Source organism: Daldinia vernicosa, assembly GCF_022497035.1.
Source record: "Daldinia vernicosa strain CBS 139.73 unplaced genomic scaffold F5Y00scaffold_82, whole genome shotgun sequence".
NCBI lineage: Eukaryota > Fungi > Ascomycota > Sordariomycetes > Xylariales > Hypoxylaceae > Daldinia > Daldinia vernicosa.
The window spans coordinates 85007-101198 of record NW_025953998.1 but is presented as its reverse complement, the minus strand read 5'-3'; the positions used below and the strand labels follow the sequence as shown (position 1 = coordinate 101198).

Here is a 16192-nt window from a genome sequence, read left to right as displayed (position 1 = left end):
AAATATTAAATAAAATTTAAAAAAAGAAAATTATAATATTTTATTTATAAATTTAATAAAAAATATTTAAAAATAAATTATTTATATAAAAAATAATATAATATTTATTAAATATATATTAAAAATTAATATATAAATTTAAAAATTTATTATTTAATTATAATTTTTTATTTTTAATTTAAATATAAATAATTAATTATATTTTTTTAAAATAAGTTTATAAAATATTAAATTAAATTTTATTTATTTTAAATTTAAATATAATTACATTATTTTTTAAATATGGTAAATTTATTAAGTTTTAATTTTATTTTAATTTTAACTTAATTTATTATGTTAAAAATATTTTAAAAAAAAAGTTTATTTATTTTATATTTTTTTAATGTTTAATAAATTTATTATAAAGTGTTATATATAAATATATAAAAATAATAAAATAAAATTAAAAAATAATTAATATATTTATTATATAAAATAAATTATTAATAAATTTTAAAATCATTTTATTATTTATATTAAATATAAATTTAATATAAAAAAAAAGGATTTTTTTATTTTAATTATTATTTTTATATAAATTATTTAATTAATTTTTAATAAATAAAGTATATAAAAAGGAATTATTAATATTTTTTAATTATTATTTATTTTAAACTTTAAAAAAAAGTTTATATAAATAAATTAAATGTATAAAATAAAACGTAAAGGCTTAAATTGTTACGTAAGTTTTTTAAACCTTAAAAGTTTTTTAAACTTTATAAGTTTTTTAAGTTTTATAAGTTTTTTAAGTTTTAAAGATTTTTTAAATTTTATAAACTTTTTAAAATAATATTAATAAATTAATTAAAATAAAAGATAGTAAAAATAATAAAAATAATAATATTTTTTTATTTTTTTTATTAAATATATTATTAAAAAAATATTAATAATTTAATTAATAATTTTTTATTATATAAATTTATAAAGTATAATAAAAATATAAAAATAAAAAAAAATAGTTTAAATAAAGTAAATTAATTTAAAAATGTTTAATAAAAATAAAGATTTAATATATTAAATGTAAAAGATAAAATTAATTTATAATATATGGTTTTTATAATAAAAAAAGTAATTATTTAATATAAATTTTAATTTTTAATATATACGTTAAATATATTTTAAATATATTTTAATTTATAATATAATAATAATATAAAGTTATTTAAATTTGTATTTTAATAATTAATTAAAAAGAATATTATTTTTTTTTAAATTTAAAATATAATTATAAATAATTTTAATTTTAAATTTATTTTTAAATTAATTGTTTTATTTAAATAATAATTGTTTTAAAATGGAGATAAGATTTTATAAAAAGGTAATATTTTTAATAAAAATAAATTGTTTAAATTTTAATTGTAAATGTAAATAATAAAGTTTTTTATTAATATTTTTATTTATTAATAAAGATTAAGATTTTTTACGAAAAGGTTTTAAATTATTTAAGAGATTATTAAAAAGGGTTATGTAAAAAGTGTAAATTAAAATTATAATTTTTAAATTTAATGTTATTATTAAAGTGTTTTATTTAATTTATTTAAATTAAATAAAAATAATTATTAATGTTAATATTAATATTATTAAAATTAAATTTATTAATATTAAAAATATTATTATTATTTTTGTTAATATTATTAATAATGTTATTTAAATTTAAATTTTTAATAATAATAATTTTAAACTTTTTAATTTTAATAAATTTAAAATTATTATAATTATATTTTTTATTAATAATTTATTTAATTTATATATTTATTATTTTAATAATTAATTAAAAAAATAATATATAAATATGTATTTTATTTATAATTTTATTTTTATTTATATTATAAATAAAGATAAAATATTTAAATTTATTATTATTATTTATAAAAAATATAATAATATAATAAATAAATAAAGATTAATTAAATTGTATAAAAAAGAATTTAATAAAATAATAAATAAATAAAATAAATATATTATAATATAATAAATAAATTTTTATATTAAAATTAATAAATTTCTTTAAAGGGTTTAAAATATAATAAATTAAATGTAAATAATTATTTTTATTTAAATTAAATTTAAAAATAAAAATAATAATATTTAAATTTTAAAAAATATAATAATTTTTATAAAAATAAATATTATTATAAAAATAAAAATATATAAATATATTTTTATATAAATAAAAAAATTTTAATATATTATTATATTTAATAAAAGTTTTAATTATATTAAAGAAAATATAATTACGTTTAAAAACATTAATTTAACCCGTAAAAAAACATAATATACGTTTAAAATTATATGCGAAAAAAATATAAAATCTTAAATTATTAATAAATTTATAATTAATAATATAAAAACGTAATATTTTTTATAATTTTAAAAGTTTTTTAAAAAATTTTTAATAATTAAAATAAAAAATAATAAAATATAGCTTTTTTATAAATAAATATTAAAATTAAATATAAATAAAAAAAAATAAATATATTTTTATTTTTTTTATAATTTAAATAATAAAAATAATAAATTTTAATTAAAATTATAAAATTTTATAAAATAAAACGTAAATTTTTTTTAATTAATAAAAATAAAAACGGTTTAATTATATTTAAAATATTATAATTTTTATTATTAATTTATACGTTTTTAAAAATTATATAATAAATGATATAAATTATATTATATAAAAATTATTTATTATTAAATATTTAAAAAATAATAAGTAAAATTAATAAATTATAATTAAAATAATAAATTTTAATTAATAATTAAAGTTTATTTTTTAATAAAATATTAAAAAGTTAAATATAATTAAAAAGATTTTTAAATTTTATATTAATAATATAACCGTAAAATTAAAATAAAATTTTAATATAATAAAATAATTAATATATTAAAAGTTAATAATATTTTAATAATAATATATAATAAATAAATTATAATTAAATTAAAAAACGAAATAAATTATATATAATTTAAAAAGTAAGTTATATAATATTAATATAATAAGATAAAAGATTTATTAATAAATTTAAGAATTATGCCGCCTTTTAAAAAGGCTTTTAGTGTATATTTTAGAAGTAGTTAATTACATTATTCCATTGTTACTTGCTCTTACCCTTGCGAGCTGCAACTTGCCCTGGCTGGTGAGCATGGTAGCTACCTGAACTTGGTAAGGCTACCAACGGTAGTGGGGTAATAAGGTGTACAATACGGAATACCTAGCCCAAGGTTTAAGTCGGCATTGAGACCCTATTAACCTCCGATCCAATCCGGAGCAGCAATTGCTCCATTGATAAGACACCGTTATCCGTCATTTTCTTCACTACCAAGTATTTGTCGCTTACAACTCCGGGCTGTTTATATAGATTCTGCCATCTCGCAACACCTATCTCGCCCTCCACATGTTATCCCCCACGTGTTATGAAGGGCTCTAAATCTACCTGCTTGCTGTGTCGCCACTTAGCAGCAAGTTCGGGCGGCGCAAGCTCACGAGCAGGGAAATGGCAAACCCACGCATCGCGATTTTCGACCACGGCCACCCCGCGAAGCGATGACCCAACGACGATCGCTTCAACGACTCCAATTTCCAATGCGCCTCTCCCTGCAGACGGTGCAACAACCGATACTTCAGGACTGGACAAAGTTCGGAGATTTGTGCAAAATGACCACAAGAGCACTTCCAACATACAATGGTCTCCGAATAAATTCAGAAAAGTCCGAGTTGGCGACTCAGCTCGGGTAGACGCCTTGTTCCAACAAATCGTCCAAAAGCAAACTACAGACAAAGATGCACCAGCTGAATCACAACAAACAAATCCCAATTTGGACCTGGCTCTCGTCCATGCTATTTGCAAGCTGGAGCTCATGGTCGAAAAGGACGAGCCCGAGGCAGATGCATATGCCTACCTCAAATCAGAGATATACCCGTTACTTCAAGAACCAGATGTAACCGTACCTAAGGTTTTCACTAGGGTAGTGTCGAGACTGATGGAAAAAGTCGTTGCTGCTAAGAAGGAGTCGATACGTTCACCTGAGCTACCAACAGTTGCCGACATTTTCCGAGTTTACACAGATATTGGCGATATGAAGCCTCAGCGATGGGCCATACTCGTGGGAGAATTAGTCCAGAAAATCATAGAGATAGATCCCTCTACTGAGGAGCAGGACCCTGCCACAATCGAAGGTGGACTTGTCATCCGCGATGCTATGCTCGCGGATCTTGTCGAATCCTGGAAAGTTCTCTCTCTACTTAAACCCACATCCGTGACGCCTGATGATGAGTTGACGGATGGGTTCTGGTTCCCGAGACTCGATACATTCTCTCTGAAGAAGTTTTCAGGTCAGGGAAACTTTCCTGCGGCTTTGAGTAGTATATTCCCACAATATCCCCCTAAACATCTCGGTGCTCCTGTGGCCGTCTTAGCCATTGCCACATATGCTTTGTTGCTCGATCCCCAACGAAGCAATCTTGATGTCAGACGAAGTGCTACTCGTTTTGTCTCCAAAATAGCCTATCTCATCTCATTTGTGAATTACCGAGACGAAGCCTTGCAGAAGGAAATCTCAAACACCTTCCCAGCGATTGAAGATTATGTTATGGCACGGTGGCCCGACATCAAGGCACAGCTAAAAGATAGACTTGAATCGATGGCGACGTCTATTGGACACGCAGAATCCAATAAACCCTCATATTCGGCCAATCACGGTGGAATCAATCCGAGTTACTTAGGAAGTGCTCTCAACCGCGCGTGGCTAACTCGGAACGCTAGGGAGGTAGATAGGATCTGGCAAAGGGTTGTAGGGTCTGAAAAAGATATTCCTTTGGAAAAGGTTGCTGAGCTTCGAAAGTACCCCGATCTTTTTGACTCTTTCATTCTTACTCGAATGGCCTTGAACCAGCCTGATCACGCCATCGCCGCGTTGAATACTCTGCGCAAAATCGGGCTTAGACCGACGATGAAAACGTGGAATAGCATGCTCGACGGTTGCAAGAAGGCCCGCAACGTCAACGGCGTCAAGAATGTGTGGGCAAAAATTGCGGGTTCTGGGATGAAACTAGATACGAGGCTATGGACCACTCGTATAGCCGGCCTCATTGAATCTGGCGATGCCGAGAGCGGAATAAGAGCCCTGGAGGAGATGGCGGGATTGTGGAATAGTAGCTCGAAAGACGAGAATACTACAGCTGTCAAACCGACTATAGAGCCTGTCAATGCTGCCCTCGCTGGTCTAATACGTCAGAATCAAGTCTCCGCTGCCGAAAGTCTCCTGGTTTGGGCGAGTCGGCAAGGTATCAAACCTGATGTCTTCACATACAATACTCTGTTACGCCGCTTCGTACGGGATGGAAGGGTGGATGATGTGCAGCGAATATTTGCTATGATGCAGGATGCCGGCGTGTCCGCGGACGAAGCGACATTTACAATAGTGCTCGACGGGGCGTTTAAGACGATAGACCCGGATAACATCGACGAACAAACAGAGACGGTGACAAGCGTGCTCGGTCACATGAAAGCGGTCGGACTGGAACCGAACCTGCAGACGTACGGCAAGATAATTTATCACCTCCTCCAGGTTAGCGACCATGCCAACCAGGCCAGCAATAGCAACCGGGCCAGCAATGCCGTCAAGGCCGTGCTAGCTCACCTATGGGGCCACGGCCACGAGCTCTCGCCACACATCTATACGATGCTGGTGGAACATTACTTCTCGCGCAGACCCCCAGACCTAGACTCTGTCGACTCGCTATTGCAGCGCCGCCGCGTGCTTAACTCCGATAACGTGGAAGACAATATCTTATACGACCGCATCATCAAGGGCTACGCACTAGCCGGCCAGCCCTTCAAGGCCCTTGACTACTACTACAGGCTCAGCGCTGCCGGCGTCACTCTCATCCTACCTACACAGGTAGAGCTACTACTTTCGCTGCTCCGCGACGGCCACGTCGACGACGCGCGCGACATGGTGGCTAATACCAAGAGGCTGTTTGAAGAGTCGCACCATGCCTCCGACGAAGTAGAGAGTGCTCGGTTCTGGGGCCATCAGTTCTGGCAACTGGCTTCTTCGAACGGTCTCCTTGAGGGGGGAGATGCTGCTGCTGCTCGTGCTTCTTTCTAGATTGGCGATGAGACTTAACCTGGCGGGCAGCCTGTATAGGTAGAGTGTACATAGGGTAAATATTACGTGCAAATGGCTTACGCATGATAGATCCCGGGGCAATGGCGTGTGGACTTGGTTGTTTGTTGAACACCTTGTAGCACATGTTATAAATAGTTAAATAAATAAAATGACGAGTTCAAAATAATTCCTTCCCATCAGACTGCGTGACTACCTAAGACCTCAGAACTCCGGACTCCTTTCCTTGGACACTTGTTTGAGCGTAGATACCTAAACAGCAGCGGTGGTAGCAGTAGCAGCAGTCGTTGGCGTGTATACAAAAAACGCAACAACATGCAAGGCTCCTTTCATCGTTCATGACTCGTCCATGTCCATCCGATCGTCCCTCGACGAAGACGCCGATCTCCGCGCCGTGCCAGAGGAGTCCCCTCCCTGCCGTTCCCTTTCTTCTTCTTCTTGCTCTTCTCCTCCTCCTAACAGCGTAATCACCCCTTCTAACCCCCCAACCTCATCCCTAGCTAACCCACGGCCCGCACCCTGCCACTCCCCATCGCGCACCTCCCCGTGCCGCCCCAGCTCCAGCCCCTCGACAGTCTCCAAGTACCGCCTCGTAGCACCCTCGACGTACTCGAGACGCTCGCGCCGCCAGCTCTTGCGCTCTTTCTCTTTATCTTTATCTTTGTCCCCGTCGTGGTGGTCATCGACATCCATGGCCTCGGCGGCGGAGGAAGCAGTAGTAGTAGAAGGCACTAGGTCCGGGGTGATGGTGCGCAGGGAAGTGGACAGCGCGCGCAGGGCTTGCATCTGCGAGAGGGTGAAGGCGGTTGTGGTGCTGAGGGGGGCTTCGGAGCCGCCGGCGGTGAGGGAGCCTTTGCGGTGCAGGAACGCGAAGGGGCTGTTTTTACTAGTCTGCGGCGCCGGGGGCTGCTGCGGGGACGTCTTTTCGCTCTTGACGTGCGCGGGGGATATCCCGACGAGGTCGTGCAGTTCGCCGAGGAGCTTCTCGTTGCGCGCGCGCTCGGCGGTCAGCAGGGCGTTGAGACGCATGCTCTCGCGCAGTTTGCGGCGGAGGTGGTTTATGCTGTCGAGGGTGGGCGACGGGTTTAGATTTAGATTTGCGTTCGAGGAGGAGGTGGTGGTGGTGGTGGTGAAATCTAGGCCGTCGTAGTGCGAGAGGCGGATCCAGGAGCGTACGTCGGGGGGGCGGACGGTGAGGATGTTGCGCAGGACGTAGATCTCGAATTTGTCGAAGTTGCGGTCGATGCTGGCGCACAGTAGGGTTTCTAGTTGATGCGTGCCGGACTCGATTTCCGTCTTTGCGGCTTCGGCCGGGTCTTGCTGCGGCTGCTGTTGTTGTTTTTGCGCATCGCGGCTGCGGGACGACTTGGGGGGTTTGAAGCCGATGGTTGCGGGGGGAGCGTTTAGAAGGCCTTGCTCGACGCTGTTGAGGGCGCGCTCGGCTAGGACGTTTACGCTGTTGATTATATCGTCGATGAGACTCTGGAAGTAGGGGTTGTTCAAGTTAATATACATTTTCCATCATCAAGTATGTAAGATACCTAGGGTAGACTAGATATTTATTTATTTAAACATGCGCCAAGGTGAAATACTGACAATAGGGGGATATCCGAAGTGCTCTGTCAAAAGCTCGGCATCGGAATTGGTAGACGTCGTCATGGTCGGCGCATTTTAGGTATCATTGTCCTCTTTTTTTTTTCGTCGCTGTCGTTTGAATTTGAATGCGCTAAAGATTGAAGTTCGCCAATTAACGACACGCGACGCGACTAAAGTCCTAAAAGTGTTAATGAAAGTCAATATTTGGTTTGGTTGGTGGTGGTGGGGTGGAAATACAGGGGGGAGATCCGATTGACAATTGGAGGTCCCCTTTAAATTCGGATGAGGCGCTCAGCTCGTGTGGCTCAGCAAGCATATGGGGCATACGTCATACCTATTCTGGACCCTCTAGCAGCTACTAGAATACATGTACCTATGTACCTAGAGCTACCTACCTAGCTACATCAGTACATCGTACAACCTGACAACATACAATTACAATTCTTTTATACGATTACGAATTGTGTAATTAAAAAAAAAATATCGAGGTTATGATAATTACCTGCTACAATTATTTACCGACAAACTTACAAAGTACATATGTAACAATAATAAGCCAAGATGTCGATGTCGGGTTGGAAGGATAAAGGTACGGGTTGGAAGGATAAAGGTATAGGTATTGTCAAGAATGGTTGGCATCCTGAGAAAGAAGGGACATCACTTAAGGATCAAGTCGTAAGACCTCATCTATCTCCTTGAATATACTCCCTAACACGTGCTAACATACCCATCAGAAAGGCCTTGTTGGGCGGGGAGATAAACCGTCTTCCCATTCTTCTTCCGATCGTAGCACCACCCCGATATCCTCGTTGCGTGATCCATCCTCTTTTGGTCCTCCCCCTAAGCGTACCGGAGTTAGCGGGAACGCGACTGAATCCAGGTCTGAAAGTCCCGTTTCTTCCGTACATTCCGGGCACACATACGGCGTCCAGCAACAGCACCACCACCAGCAGGTAGAAGAGCCTACAGTAGAACCCAGGCCTTACAGAGTCGATACCACGGGATTGTCAACAGCAAATCTCCCTCCTCCGCCCGTGAGAAGAGGCAGCCCGGATAAACGAGATCCGATCCTGCCTCCCTCTTCACACGTTAAACCGAGCGGACCACCCTCACTGCCCCCTCGGCTCCCACCGCGTAGCGGAAACGCGTCTCCAGTCCAAACACAAAGCCCCGTCTCGACGGGACACAACCAATCCTCAAATTATCTAAACCAAGGAGCTATCAATCGATTAGGAGCGGCTGGGATTTCAGTCCCGGGCTTAGGAATCGGAGGAAAGGCGGGAAGTCCTACCCCTCCGTTACCTCCTGCTCGATCACCAACTACGGCGCCATCTACAGGGGGACTATCAACAAAGCCATCTAACGGACAATTAAACGAGCTACAAAGCCGCTTCTCTCGCCTCGGCACCAGCAATACTCAACAAGAGTCCACAACCGCACCAGCGCAGGGCACTACGTGGGCAGAGAAACAGGCAGCGTTAAAGACAGCAGCGAGTTTCAGGAAAGATCCCTCATCCGTATCATTTGCAGATGCCAAAGCCGCGGCTGGAACAGCGTACAACTTCCATCAGAGGCATGGGGATCAAGTCGCATCGGGGTTAAAAACAGCAAATGAGCTAAATCAACGATATGGTGCTGTAGAGGCTAATGGGCAAGGAACAACGACATCATCAATGGGGCAGATTTCAGGGGTCTTAGGAAAGAAGAAGCCTCCTCCCCCACCGCCGGCTAAGAAACCTCAACTATCCGGGGCCGGTAGCGAAAGTGTTCCACCCCCTGTACCGATGGCTTCGAGACCGAAATTTTAACTAATACGGAAGTAAGCAACCTGGTGTCCACGTCTACTACTAAGGAAGTTTGCATCATTGACTAGCGCTCGGGGTACAGTAAGATGAAGATTGAATCAGACATCAAGGTCACGAAATAGTATAGCTCCGGGAGCCGTGCGGTCACGGGTAGAACGTTGACAATTCGTCAATAAATTAGGCTTCGGCTGCGCAATGCACCGGCTAGCATTCGTAAAAGAACGAATCTATATGATATGCCTAAATCGGGGGTTTTATAGACATAGAAAAGAAGCGTCAGGTCGTCTGGGTTGATTCGTGTATGGTATTCGTTAATAGGTTCAGCCACAATCATTCGGTAGGCTCTTAAACCTTCATCTCTTCCAGACCGTGCTTCCAGACGGTGACATAGGGTGTAACACCATCCTCACGGTAGTTGAGCAGGACAACCCTATGATCCGAGCATCAGTACGCAGTCCGTTTACTTGGGAAAAGCCCAAAGCTATGGGGCACGGTAAGAACTCACATTCCGTCAACATCCATGCTCTCACCAGTGTAGAACTCGTAGTCCTTGAAGTTGCTGACAATCTTCTTTGCAAAGGCCTGAGCCTTAGTCTGGAAATCCTTGACCTCCTCGTCGGAAGCACCCTTGTCCTTGATGTGCTTGGCAAGCTTCTTCATGTAACCTATACATAATGTTTAGTCGACATCGGGATCCCAGCAAGGAAGGGCTTATCTTACCCTTTAGGTACGAAAGATACGAGGACTTGTCGAAGCTGGTAGGCTGGAGACGGAAGGAGTGGATGATGTTGTTGACCTTCTGGGCAGAGTCATCAACACCCTCATCACCCTCCTCGGCAGAGGCGTTGGCGCCAGTGTCTGTTCAGATCCGTTAGTGGACAGCCCAACTCGCGGGCCAGCATAGCCCAAGAAAATTTATAAAGCTAGCATACCGACTTCGACGGCGCCGATTTCAATCATGGCACAGTCAGCTTCGTAGGCGACTCCATCAACCTCCTTCAGCTTGAAGGAGTCGGAGAGGAGCTCATCCTTGCTGTCAGTGAGGGCGTCCTATATAAACAAGGTTGTCAGTACATGTTCGCGGAGAGTCTCTCTAATATCTCTCTAATATACAACACACGACAAGTTGTAACATACCCTGAAAATAAGCATGTTGGCGGTAGGTGTAGAAGAATCTGATGAAGGATAGACAGGGAGAAGAAGATGTGATCGTCGAAGGATGAACGATGGAAGGTTGTTAAGTAGAGGAGGAAAAAGACGGCTTTTGCGACAAGTAATGAGGGGCAGATTTTCCTGGCGGAGACCCTCAAAATTTTGGGCAGGACGAAAGTGGGAGTTTTCAATGGAGGGGCGGACGCGCTAAACCTATTTTAGCGTGTCGATTAGATCTAGAATTTTTTGCTCCGTATTTCTTTTTCCTTTTGAATCTCAGGTACCCAAGTACATCGGGTAAATGGGTAGACATTACATAATGTAGCCAGTATATAAATACAGCCCTACGATATTCATTTATCAGGTATATATTCCTGATGAGAGATTTATTTCCATCCACATCACATCTCGGTGTGTCGGACGGACCCGCAGGACCAAATGCTCGAATACATAATCGTCTAGATCGGATTTCCGAGGTGTTTGTATTACCCGAAATATTCCATACATGTACATTTACATGTACAGAGGCAAAACCCGAATGTTTATCACCCAAATAAGGAATGACCTCGAGTACGGATTACATGATGTATTGATCTGAAGCGAATCCACTTTGCCACTACCACTAATGCTCAACATGCAGAATGCACAATGCCTGAATGCGTGAGCTACAGGTAGCTTGATTTTATGAGAGGTAGATAAGCTTCGAATAGACATAGACATAATTCATACGACAATGGCTTCTCTTCGAACCCGTCAGCTCGTCTGATTTGATTCCCCGTAAAAGTCCAATTAGGTAGATGCCTTATGCGTCATTCCCGACTTACATTAGGTACGATAGGTACAAGGCAGGTTAACGGCAGTCGGGGAAAAACAGGTGATCTCGGACCTGCACGGTTAGGCAAGCCGAGATTGATAAAATTGATAAAAAGGGGGACCCGCTGTATATACATGCTGACATGCACTCATGCACTGACAATGGAATGATAACGGACCACTGAAAGCCGCTGAAAGAGCTAATTTACATTTGCGCCTCCAACGCGCCCAAAAAGCCAAAACTTTATCTTATTCATAATCCTCAGAGTTGGGACTCCCTAAATTAATTCAACTCCCTACAGCTTTTCAAGTAATCTTACCTACTACCTCCTAACTACTTACACTCCTTACTTCTTTGCGACGATCCTTTTTTAAACCACGTCCCGCCACACGTACTAGTAATCCGTAAATTGGTGATCTCTCAACCATCGTACAACGGTACAACTTTATTCATCTCACTTCTTTTCTGCTAAGTCCCTCGATTATACTCGATTATACAAAATACCATTTCCCGCGCCCTGGCCCTCCCCGTCATGGCTACTAATATAACGTCCAACACGGACCTCCCACCGCTTCCCTCTTACGAACTTGTCGTAGCGCCAGACTTAATACCATGGCTGCCCGACTTCTACCTGTCCCTCCTCGCGCCCACCATCGCGTACTGGGTTGTCTCCATCTTCTTCCACATAATTGACACCCTAGACCTTTTCCCGCAATACCGCCTGCACACTCCCGCCGAGATTGCGGCGCGGAATAAGGCCTCGCGATTCGAGGTCCTTCGCGATGTTCTCTTCCAACAGGTTATTCAAGGCTTCATGGCCTTTTTCCTGGACCAGACTGAACCGCCGCAATATACGGGTATGGAGGATTACGATGTTGCCGTCTGGGCGACGAGAGTCCGTCTAGCGCAGAGAGCTCTTCCAACCGTGCTCGGTGTCCTAGGAATCAATGCTGCTACAATCTCTAAGAATATGGCTGTATCTCATCCGTTCCTTGCTGGCGCTCTCGCTGGCGGTCACTACCCTTTCCTCACCTCCGAGCTTGCCGGACCAGACGGAGCTCTGGTACCCGCTTTCGCCACTTGGGAGCTCTTAGTCGCCAAGGCTATCTACTGGGCTATCATTCCGGGGTTCCAGCTCTTCGTCGCCGTCACCGCCTTAGATACTTGGCAGTACTTCCTTCACCGATTGATGCACCAAAATAAGTGGCTCTACAGTTCGTATCCCCTTTTCCTTTTTTGGTAGACAATATCGACTAACAATCTTCTAGCTACGTTCCACTCGAGGCACCACCGACTCTACGTTCCTTACGCCTACGGAGCTTTGTACAACCACCCATTCGAGGGGTTCCTTCTCGACACGGCCGGCGCAGGTCTTGCGTATAAGCTCGCGCTTATGACGCCCAGGCAGGGAATATTTTTTTGGGTCATGTCTTCGATCAAGACCGTCGACGACCACTGCGGATATGCCTTGCCCTGGGACCCGCTTCAGCACATCACTTCGAACAACGCCGCTTACCACGATATTCACCACCAGAGCTGGGGCATCAAGACAAACTTTGCCCAGCCATTCTTTACTTTCTGGGATAGGTTTTTAGGTACCATGTGGCACGGTGACACGACGTTGAAATACGAACGATCGAGGGCCAAGGCCCAAGAGTTCGTAGAGGCGGAAGCCAAAAAGGCATCTGCAAAGGCTCAGTAAATGCCTTGTCACGCGCACCGCTTTGGTGCACACATTCGTTGTATTATCCTAGGGACGTTCGTTACTTTTTATCTTCCGAGGCGTGACAAGGCATTCTGGATCGAATCGGTTGAAGTGGCATGAGAGATGTGTATACACTCGGGGAGCATGGGAAGGGCGTTTGCTTGAGTCGTTAGCACCGTGACTCGACAGTTGTTTTTTAGGGGTCGGGTCGGGTCGTGTTTCGACGCCGTACCTACTGTTTGCAACGTTCAAATTATGTATGTGTTTGAATGTTACACCAGGCTATACGCATTAACAGGCACGATTAATGCGGGAAATGAAGAGCCAATTTAGGTGGTGCGGATGTGATGAGCAAAGGCGTTGGCGTTTGGATGATGCTGGCAAAATCAGGATGCGTGGCACTGCGACTGTAGACAGCCGCTGCTACAGCTTTCCATATTTAATCTTAATACCACTCACACTCGGTCGCTACAATCATCTTGAGTTCACGATCTAATTACTATTTTTATTTCATTTTTTTCAATTATTGGGGTTTTATTTAGTGCCTAAGGGATACGATCCTTCGTGAGCTTCCTCCGTGACTTGGATGTTAGCATCTACATAGGGCTAAGCAATTACAAGTATTTAATTGCATAATAGCATTGGTCTCAAAGCATAATCTTCTCATTTTCTTCTCATCTCATTAACTAGATTAAATTAAAGACCAGTCAGATTTTTATCCTCACTGGGCATTATACTACATTAACCTAGGCCTTGCTTATGTCTTGCCAACATATAAACATTGGCATAATACAGCAGATATCTCCCTCCTACCTATTGTAATCGTTTGATATGATATTAGTATATGCATAGCGATTTCTCGGGGTAGGAAGGCGTTTAATTGAATTACGATGCGCCTAGTTCATTCATACATACAGCAAACACAGCCACTTGTAGCTAGGGACAGCAATAGTATATAACTCGAATCGTTACCCTACATAACTAAAGCTGTTCGTTATTTCTTCTTTTTTAAGGTGTTCTCTCTTAAGATCAATTGTGTTCGGAATCGTAAAATTACCAAAACCATGACGAAAAGCTGCTTACCCGCGTTCCCGCTCGTTGTGTTCGGCGTCGTCGAGCCTGTTCTTCTGTGAGTGCCGTGCCTAGGTAGTTTTTATAATAATAAGCTGGCATATATATATGATATCCATCCACGTCATATAAATAAGTCAATTAATTAGACAAACGAGGGATTGGATTGGACTTTATTAACAATTAATTAATACCTTAACCCACAGCATATGGGCCTACATCGTCGCCCTCCGCGACCCAACCGCCTTCTTCGCCGCGCAGGCTCCCAACTTCCCCCTCCCCCTCCCCGTCGTCTCCGTCTCCGAGCCTGAGCCTGTTGAGCCTGTTATCCCCCCTCAAGCGCTAGTCCTGCTCCTGCAGCTCGTCAACGTGTACCTGCTCCTAGCGGGCCTAGCCGTAGTCTGCTCCTGGACGCCGCACGCTTCCGTCGCCCGCGGGTATCTGGTCGTGGTGGCGCTCGCGGATTACGGGCATATTTGGGCGTGCTATAGGGGCGTCGGCGCGGAATTGTTCTGGAATACGGCCGAGTGGAACGATATGTTGTGGGGCGGGGTGGGTGTGAGTTTGGCGCTGAATGTGGTCCGTTGGTTTACGGTGCTCGGGGCGTTCGGGGCGTTGGGGGGGCCGCGGGGCCCGGGGGGTAAGAAGAAGAAAAATGTTTGAGGGGTGAGGGTTTTTTTTTGGGGCTTGGGGGAATGGATGTTAACCCCTTAGATTGTAATATGTCGTGTGTATGTCGTTCGGGTGTTGGAGTGTTATGTTGGTGGTGTGTTGTCGGCTGTCTTGTTAGATCACGGTATGTTGGAGAGTTCGGGCCATGGGCAGGATTGGAAGATATTTTGTATTAAGGGGCGTGCTAGGTAGAGTCCGCATTGAAGGGGGCAAAAGGTGATTAAATTTCATAATTCGTTGTTGCTTGATTCTAATAGTTATCTATTATGTTGGCTCTGTACGTGGTTCCGCTACTTTCGACGCCTCTCTTCACATGGGATATTCAGTTCGTTCAATCATCTAACTACCCATTTATCTTGATGCCAGATAATGGCCGCATAAGAGATTCAATATGTCCGGGAAGCTTCTGTTAAATGACAGGCCGTCGATGTCTATTTCTCAGACAGTGTTGCTATTCATGATTACCACACGAGGGATTAAATTTCAAAAGGTTATAATCCCATTGTTTATCTAAATATTAGTTAGTCTTTGGTTTACCCGTATAAATGACTAGTATGCTTGCCTCAAGTACTTCCCATAAGTTTGTACATAGTTACCTCAGTTACTATAACCTTGTAGTAAAAGTGTTAACTACAACACTGATGGAAGAACGTAGAAGGTTCATGTCATCAGCGCTCGTTGTAGTGAAGAATTCACGCTCCAGCTCGAGCAACGAAATGCATGAAGTCTCGAGTGATAATAAGAATGTGGGAAGCCCTTGAATGGTGTAGGTAATTAGGTAATTATTTTGAGCCTAAGCTGTCGATTATATTTGCTACATCAACGAATGCAAATTCTTCCATCGTCTCCTTCCATAGTTATTCAGCTATCCTTATGCCTTCAGGCTTGTATACCAGCGGTGCCAGTATATCATAGATTCATTAAAAAGTATATACAATAATTACTTGTTGTTTTTGCTGCCTGCCCGACCCGTCTCAAACTTTGGCGTAGGTAACACGGGTTAAAATGAGAAAATAAGCTTATAAATTCTCAAGATGCATATAAAATTATCGAATAATTGATGATTCAGTGCACCTAAAATATCTTGGGAGTTTTACTCGCTGGTGGGTTAAGTAGGTAGTTGTGAGTGTAAGTAAATAAGACTACCTATGCTTAGGAAACTGAGTTAAAGTTCTTATAATACCGGGTAGGCACCTGGATTTAGGAACC

The 16192-nt window shown here is 40.5% G+C and overlaps 6 protein-coding genes across 6 annotated transcripts; 4 read left to right on the top strand and 2 right to left on the bottom strand.

The window, feature by feature from the left end:
- The first annotated feature begins 3339 nt into the window (after nt 1–3339).
- On the top strand, nt 3340–6263 carry F5Y00DRAFT_249376 (uncharacterized protein). The gene has a single exon (XM_048009581.1). The coding sequence runs from the start codon at nt 3454–3456 to the stop codon at nt 6148–6150; it is 2697 nt and encodes an 898-aa protein (XP_047860103.1). The 5' UTR covers nt 3340–3453; the 3' UTR covers nt 6151–6263.
- Nucleotides 6264–7987, bottom strand: F5Y00DRAFT_249374 (Mis12 protein-domain-containing protein). Its single transcript, XM_048009580.1, has 2 exons — nt 7765–7987; nt 6264–7650 (listed from the first exon to the last, which is right to left on the bottom strand). Exons 1-2 carry the CDS (start codon nt 7825–7827, stop codon nt 6505–6507), a joined length of 1209 nt encoding a protein of 402 aa, XP_047860102.1. The 5' UTR covers nt 7828–7987; the 3' UTR covers nt 6264–6504.
- A 344-nt stretch (nt 7988–8331) lies between these two features.
- F5Y00DRAFT_266844 (uncharacterized protein) lies at nt 8332–9572 on the top strand (the record flags this gene model as incomplete). Its single annotated transcript, XM_048011990.1, has 2 exons — nt 8332–8439; nt 8499–9572. 2 exons carry the CDS (start codon nt 8332–8334, stop codon nt 9570–9572), a joined length of 1182 nt encoding a protein of 393 aa, XP_047860101.1.
- On the bottom strand, nt 9294–10814 carry F5Y00DRAFT_210351 (translationally-controlled tumor protein). Its single transcript, XM_048005502.1, has 5 exons — nt 10707–10814; nt 10502–10619; nt 10290–10427; nt 10075–10234; nt 9294–9999 (listed from the first exon to the last, which is right to left on the bottom strand). The coding sequence occupies exons 1-5, from the start codon at nt 10719–10721 to the stop codon at nt 9915–9917; spliced, it is 516 nt and encodes a 171-aa protein (XP_047860100.1). The 5' UTR covers nt 10722–10814; the 3' UTR covers nt 9294–9914.
- Nucleotides 10815–11886: 1072 nt separating this feature from the next.
- F5Y00DRAFT_210336 (fatty acid hydroxylase superfamily-domain-containing protein) lies at nt 11887–13392 on the top strand. Its single transcript, XM_048005501.1, has 2 exons — nt 11887–12749; nt 12804–13392. The coding sequence occupies exons 1-2, from the start codon at nt 12068–12070 to the stop codon at nt 13235–13237; spliced, it is 1116 nt and encodes a 371-aa protein (XP_047860099.1). The 5' UTR covers nt 11887–12067; the 3' UTR covers nt 13238–13392.
- A 433-nt stretch (nt 13393–13825) lies between these two features.
- On the top strand, nt 13826–15251 carry F5Y00DRAFT_210319 (uncharacterized protein). Its single transcript, XM_048005500.1, has 2 exons — nt 13826–14369; nt 14518–15251. Exons 1-2 carry the CDS (start codon nt 14305–14307, stop codon nt 14972–14974), a joined length of 522 nt encoding a protein of 173 aa, XP_047860098.1. The 5' UTR covers nt 13826–14304; the 3' UTR covers nt 14975–15251.
- Nucleotides 15252–16192: the final 941 nt, after the last annotated feature.

Coding starts and splice junctions, on each gene's coding strand:
- F5Y00DRAFT_249376 (XM_048009581.1), top strand. CDS start 3,454: ATGAAGGGCTCTAAATCTACCTGCTTGCTGTGTCGCCACTTAGCAGCA.
- F5Y00DRAFT_210319 (XM_048005500.1), top strand. CDS start 14,305: ATGACGAAAAGCTGCTTACCCGCGTTCCCGCTCGTTGTGTTCGGCGTC. Junction 14,370..14,517: donor GTCGTCGAGCCTGTTCTTCT/GTGAGTGCCGTG, acceptor CTTAACCCACAG/CATATGGGCCTACATCGTCG.
- F5Y00DRAFT_249374 (XM_048009580.1), bottom strand. CDS start 7,827: ATGACGACGTCTACCAATTCCGATGCCGAGCTTTTGACAGAGCACTTC. Junction 7,651..7,764: donor ACTTCGGATATCCCCCTATT/GTCAGTATTTCA, acceptor CCCTACTTCCAG/AGTCTCATCGACGATATAAT.
- F5Y00DRAFT_210351 (XM_048005502.1), bottom strand. Junction 10,428..10,501: donor AATCGGCGCCGTCGAAGTCG/GTATGCTAGCTT, acceptor GGATCTGAACAG/ACACTGGCGCCAACGCCTCT. Junction 10,000..10,074: donor AGCATGGATGTTGACGGAAT/GTGAGTTCTTAC, acceptor CTCGGATCATAG/GGTTGTCCTGCTCAACTACC.
- F5Y00DRAFT_210336 (XM_048005501.1), top strand. CDS start 12,068: ATGGCTACTAATATAACGTCCAACACGGACCTCCCACCGCTTCCCTCT. Junction 12,750..12,803: donor CCAAAATAAGTGGCTCTACA/GTTCGTATCCCC, acceptor ACAATCTTCTAG/CTACGTTCCACTCGAGGCAC.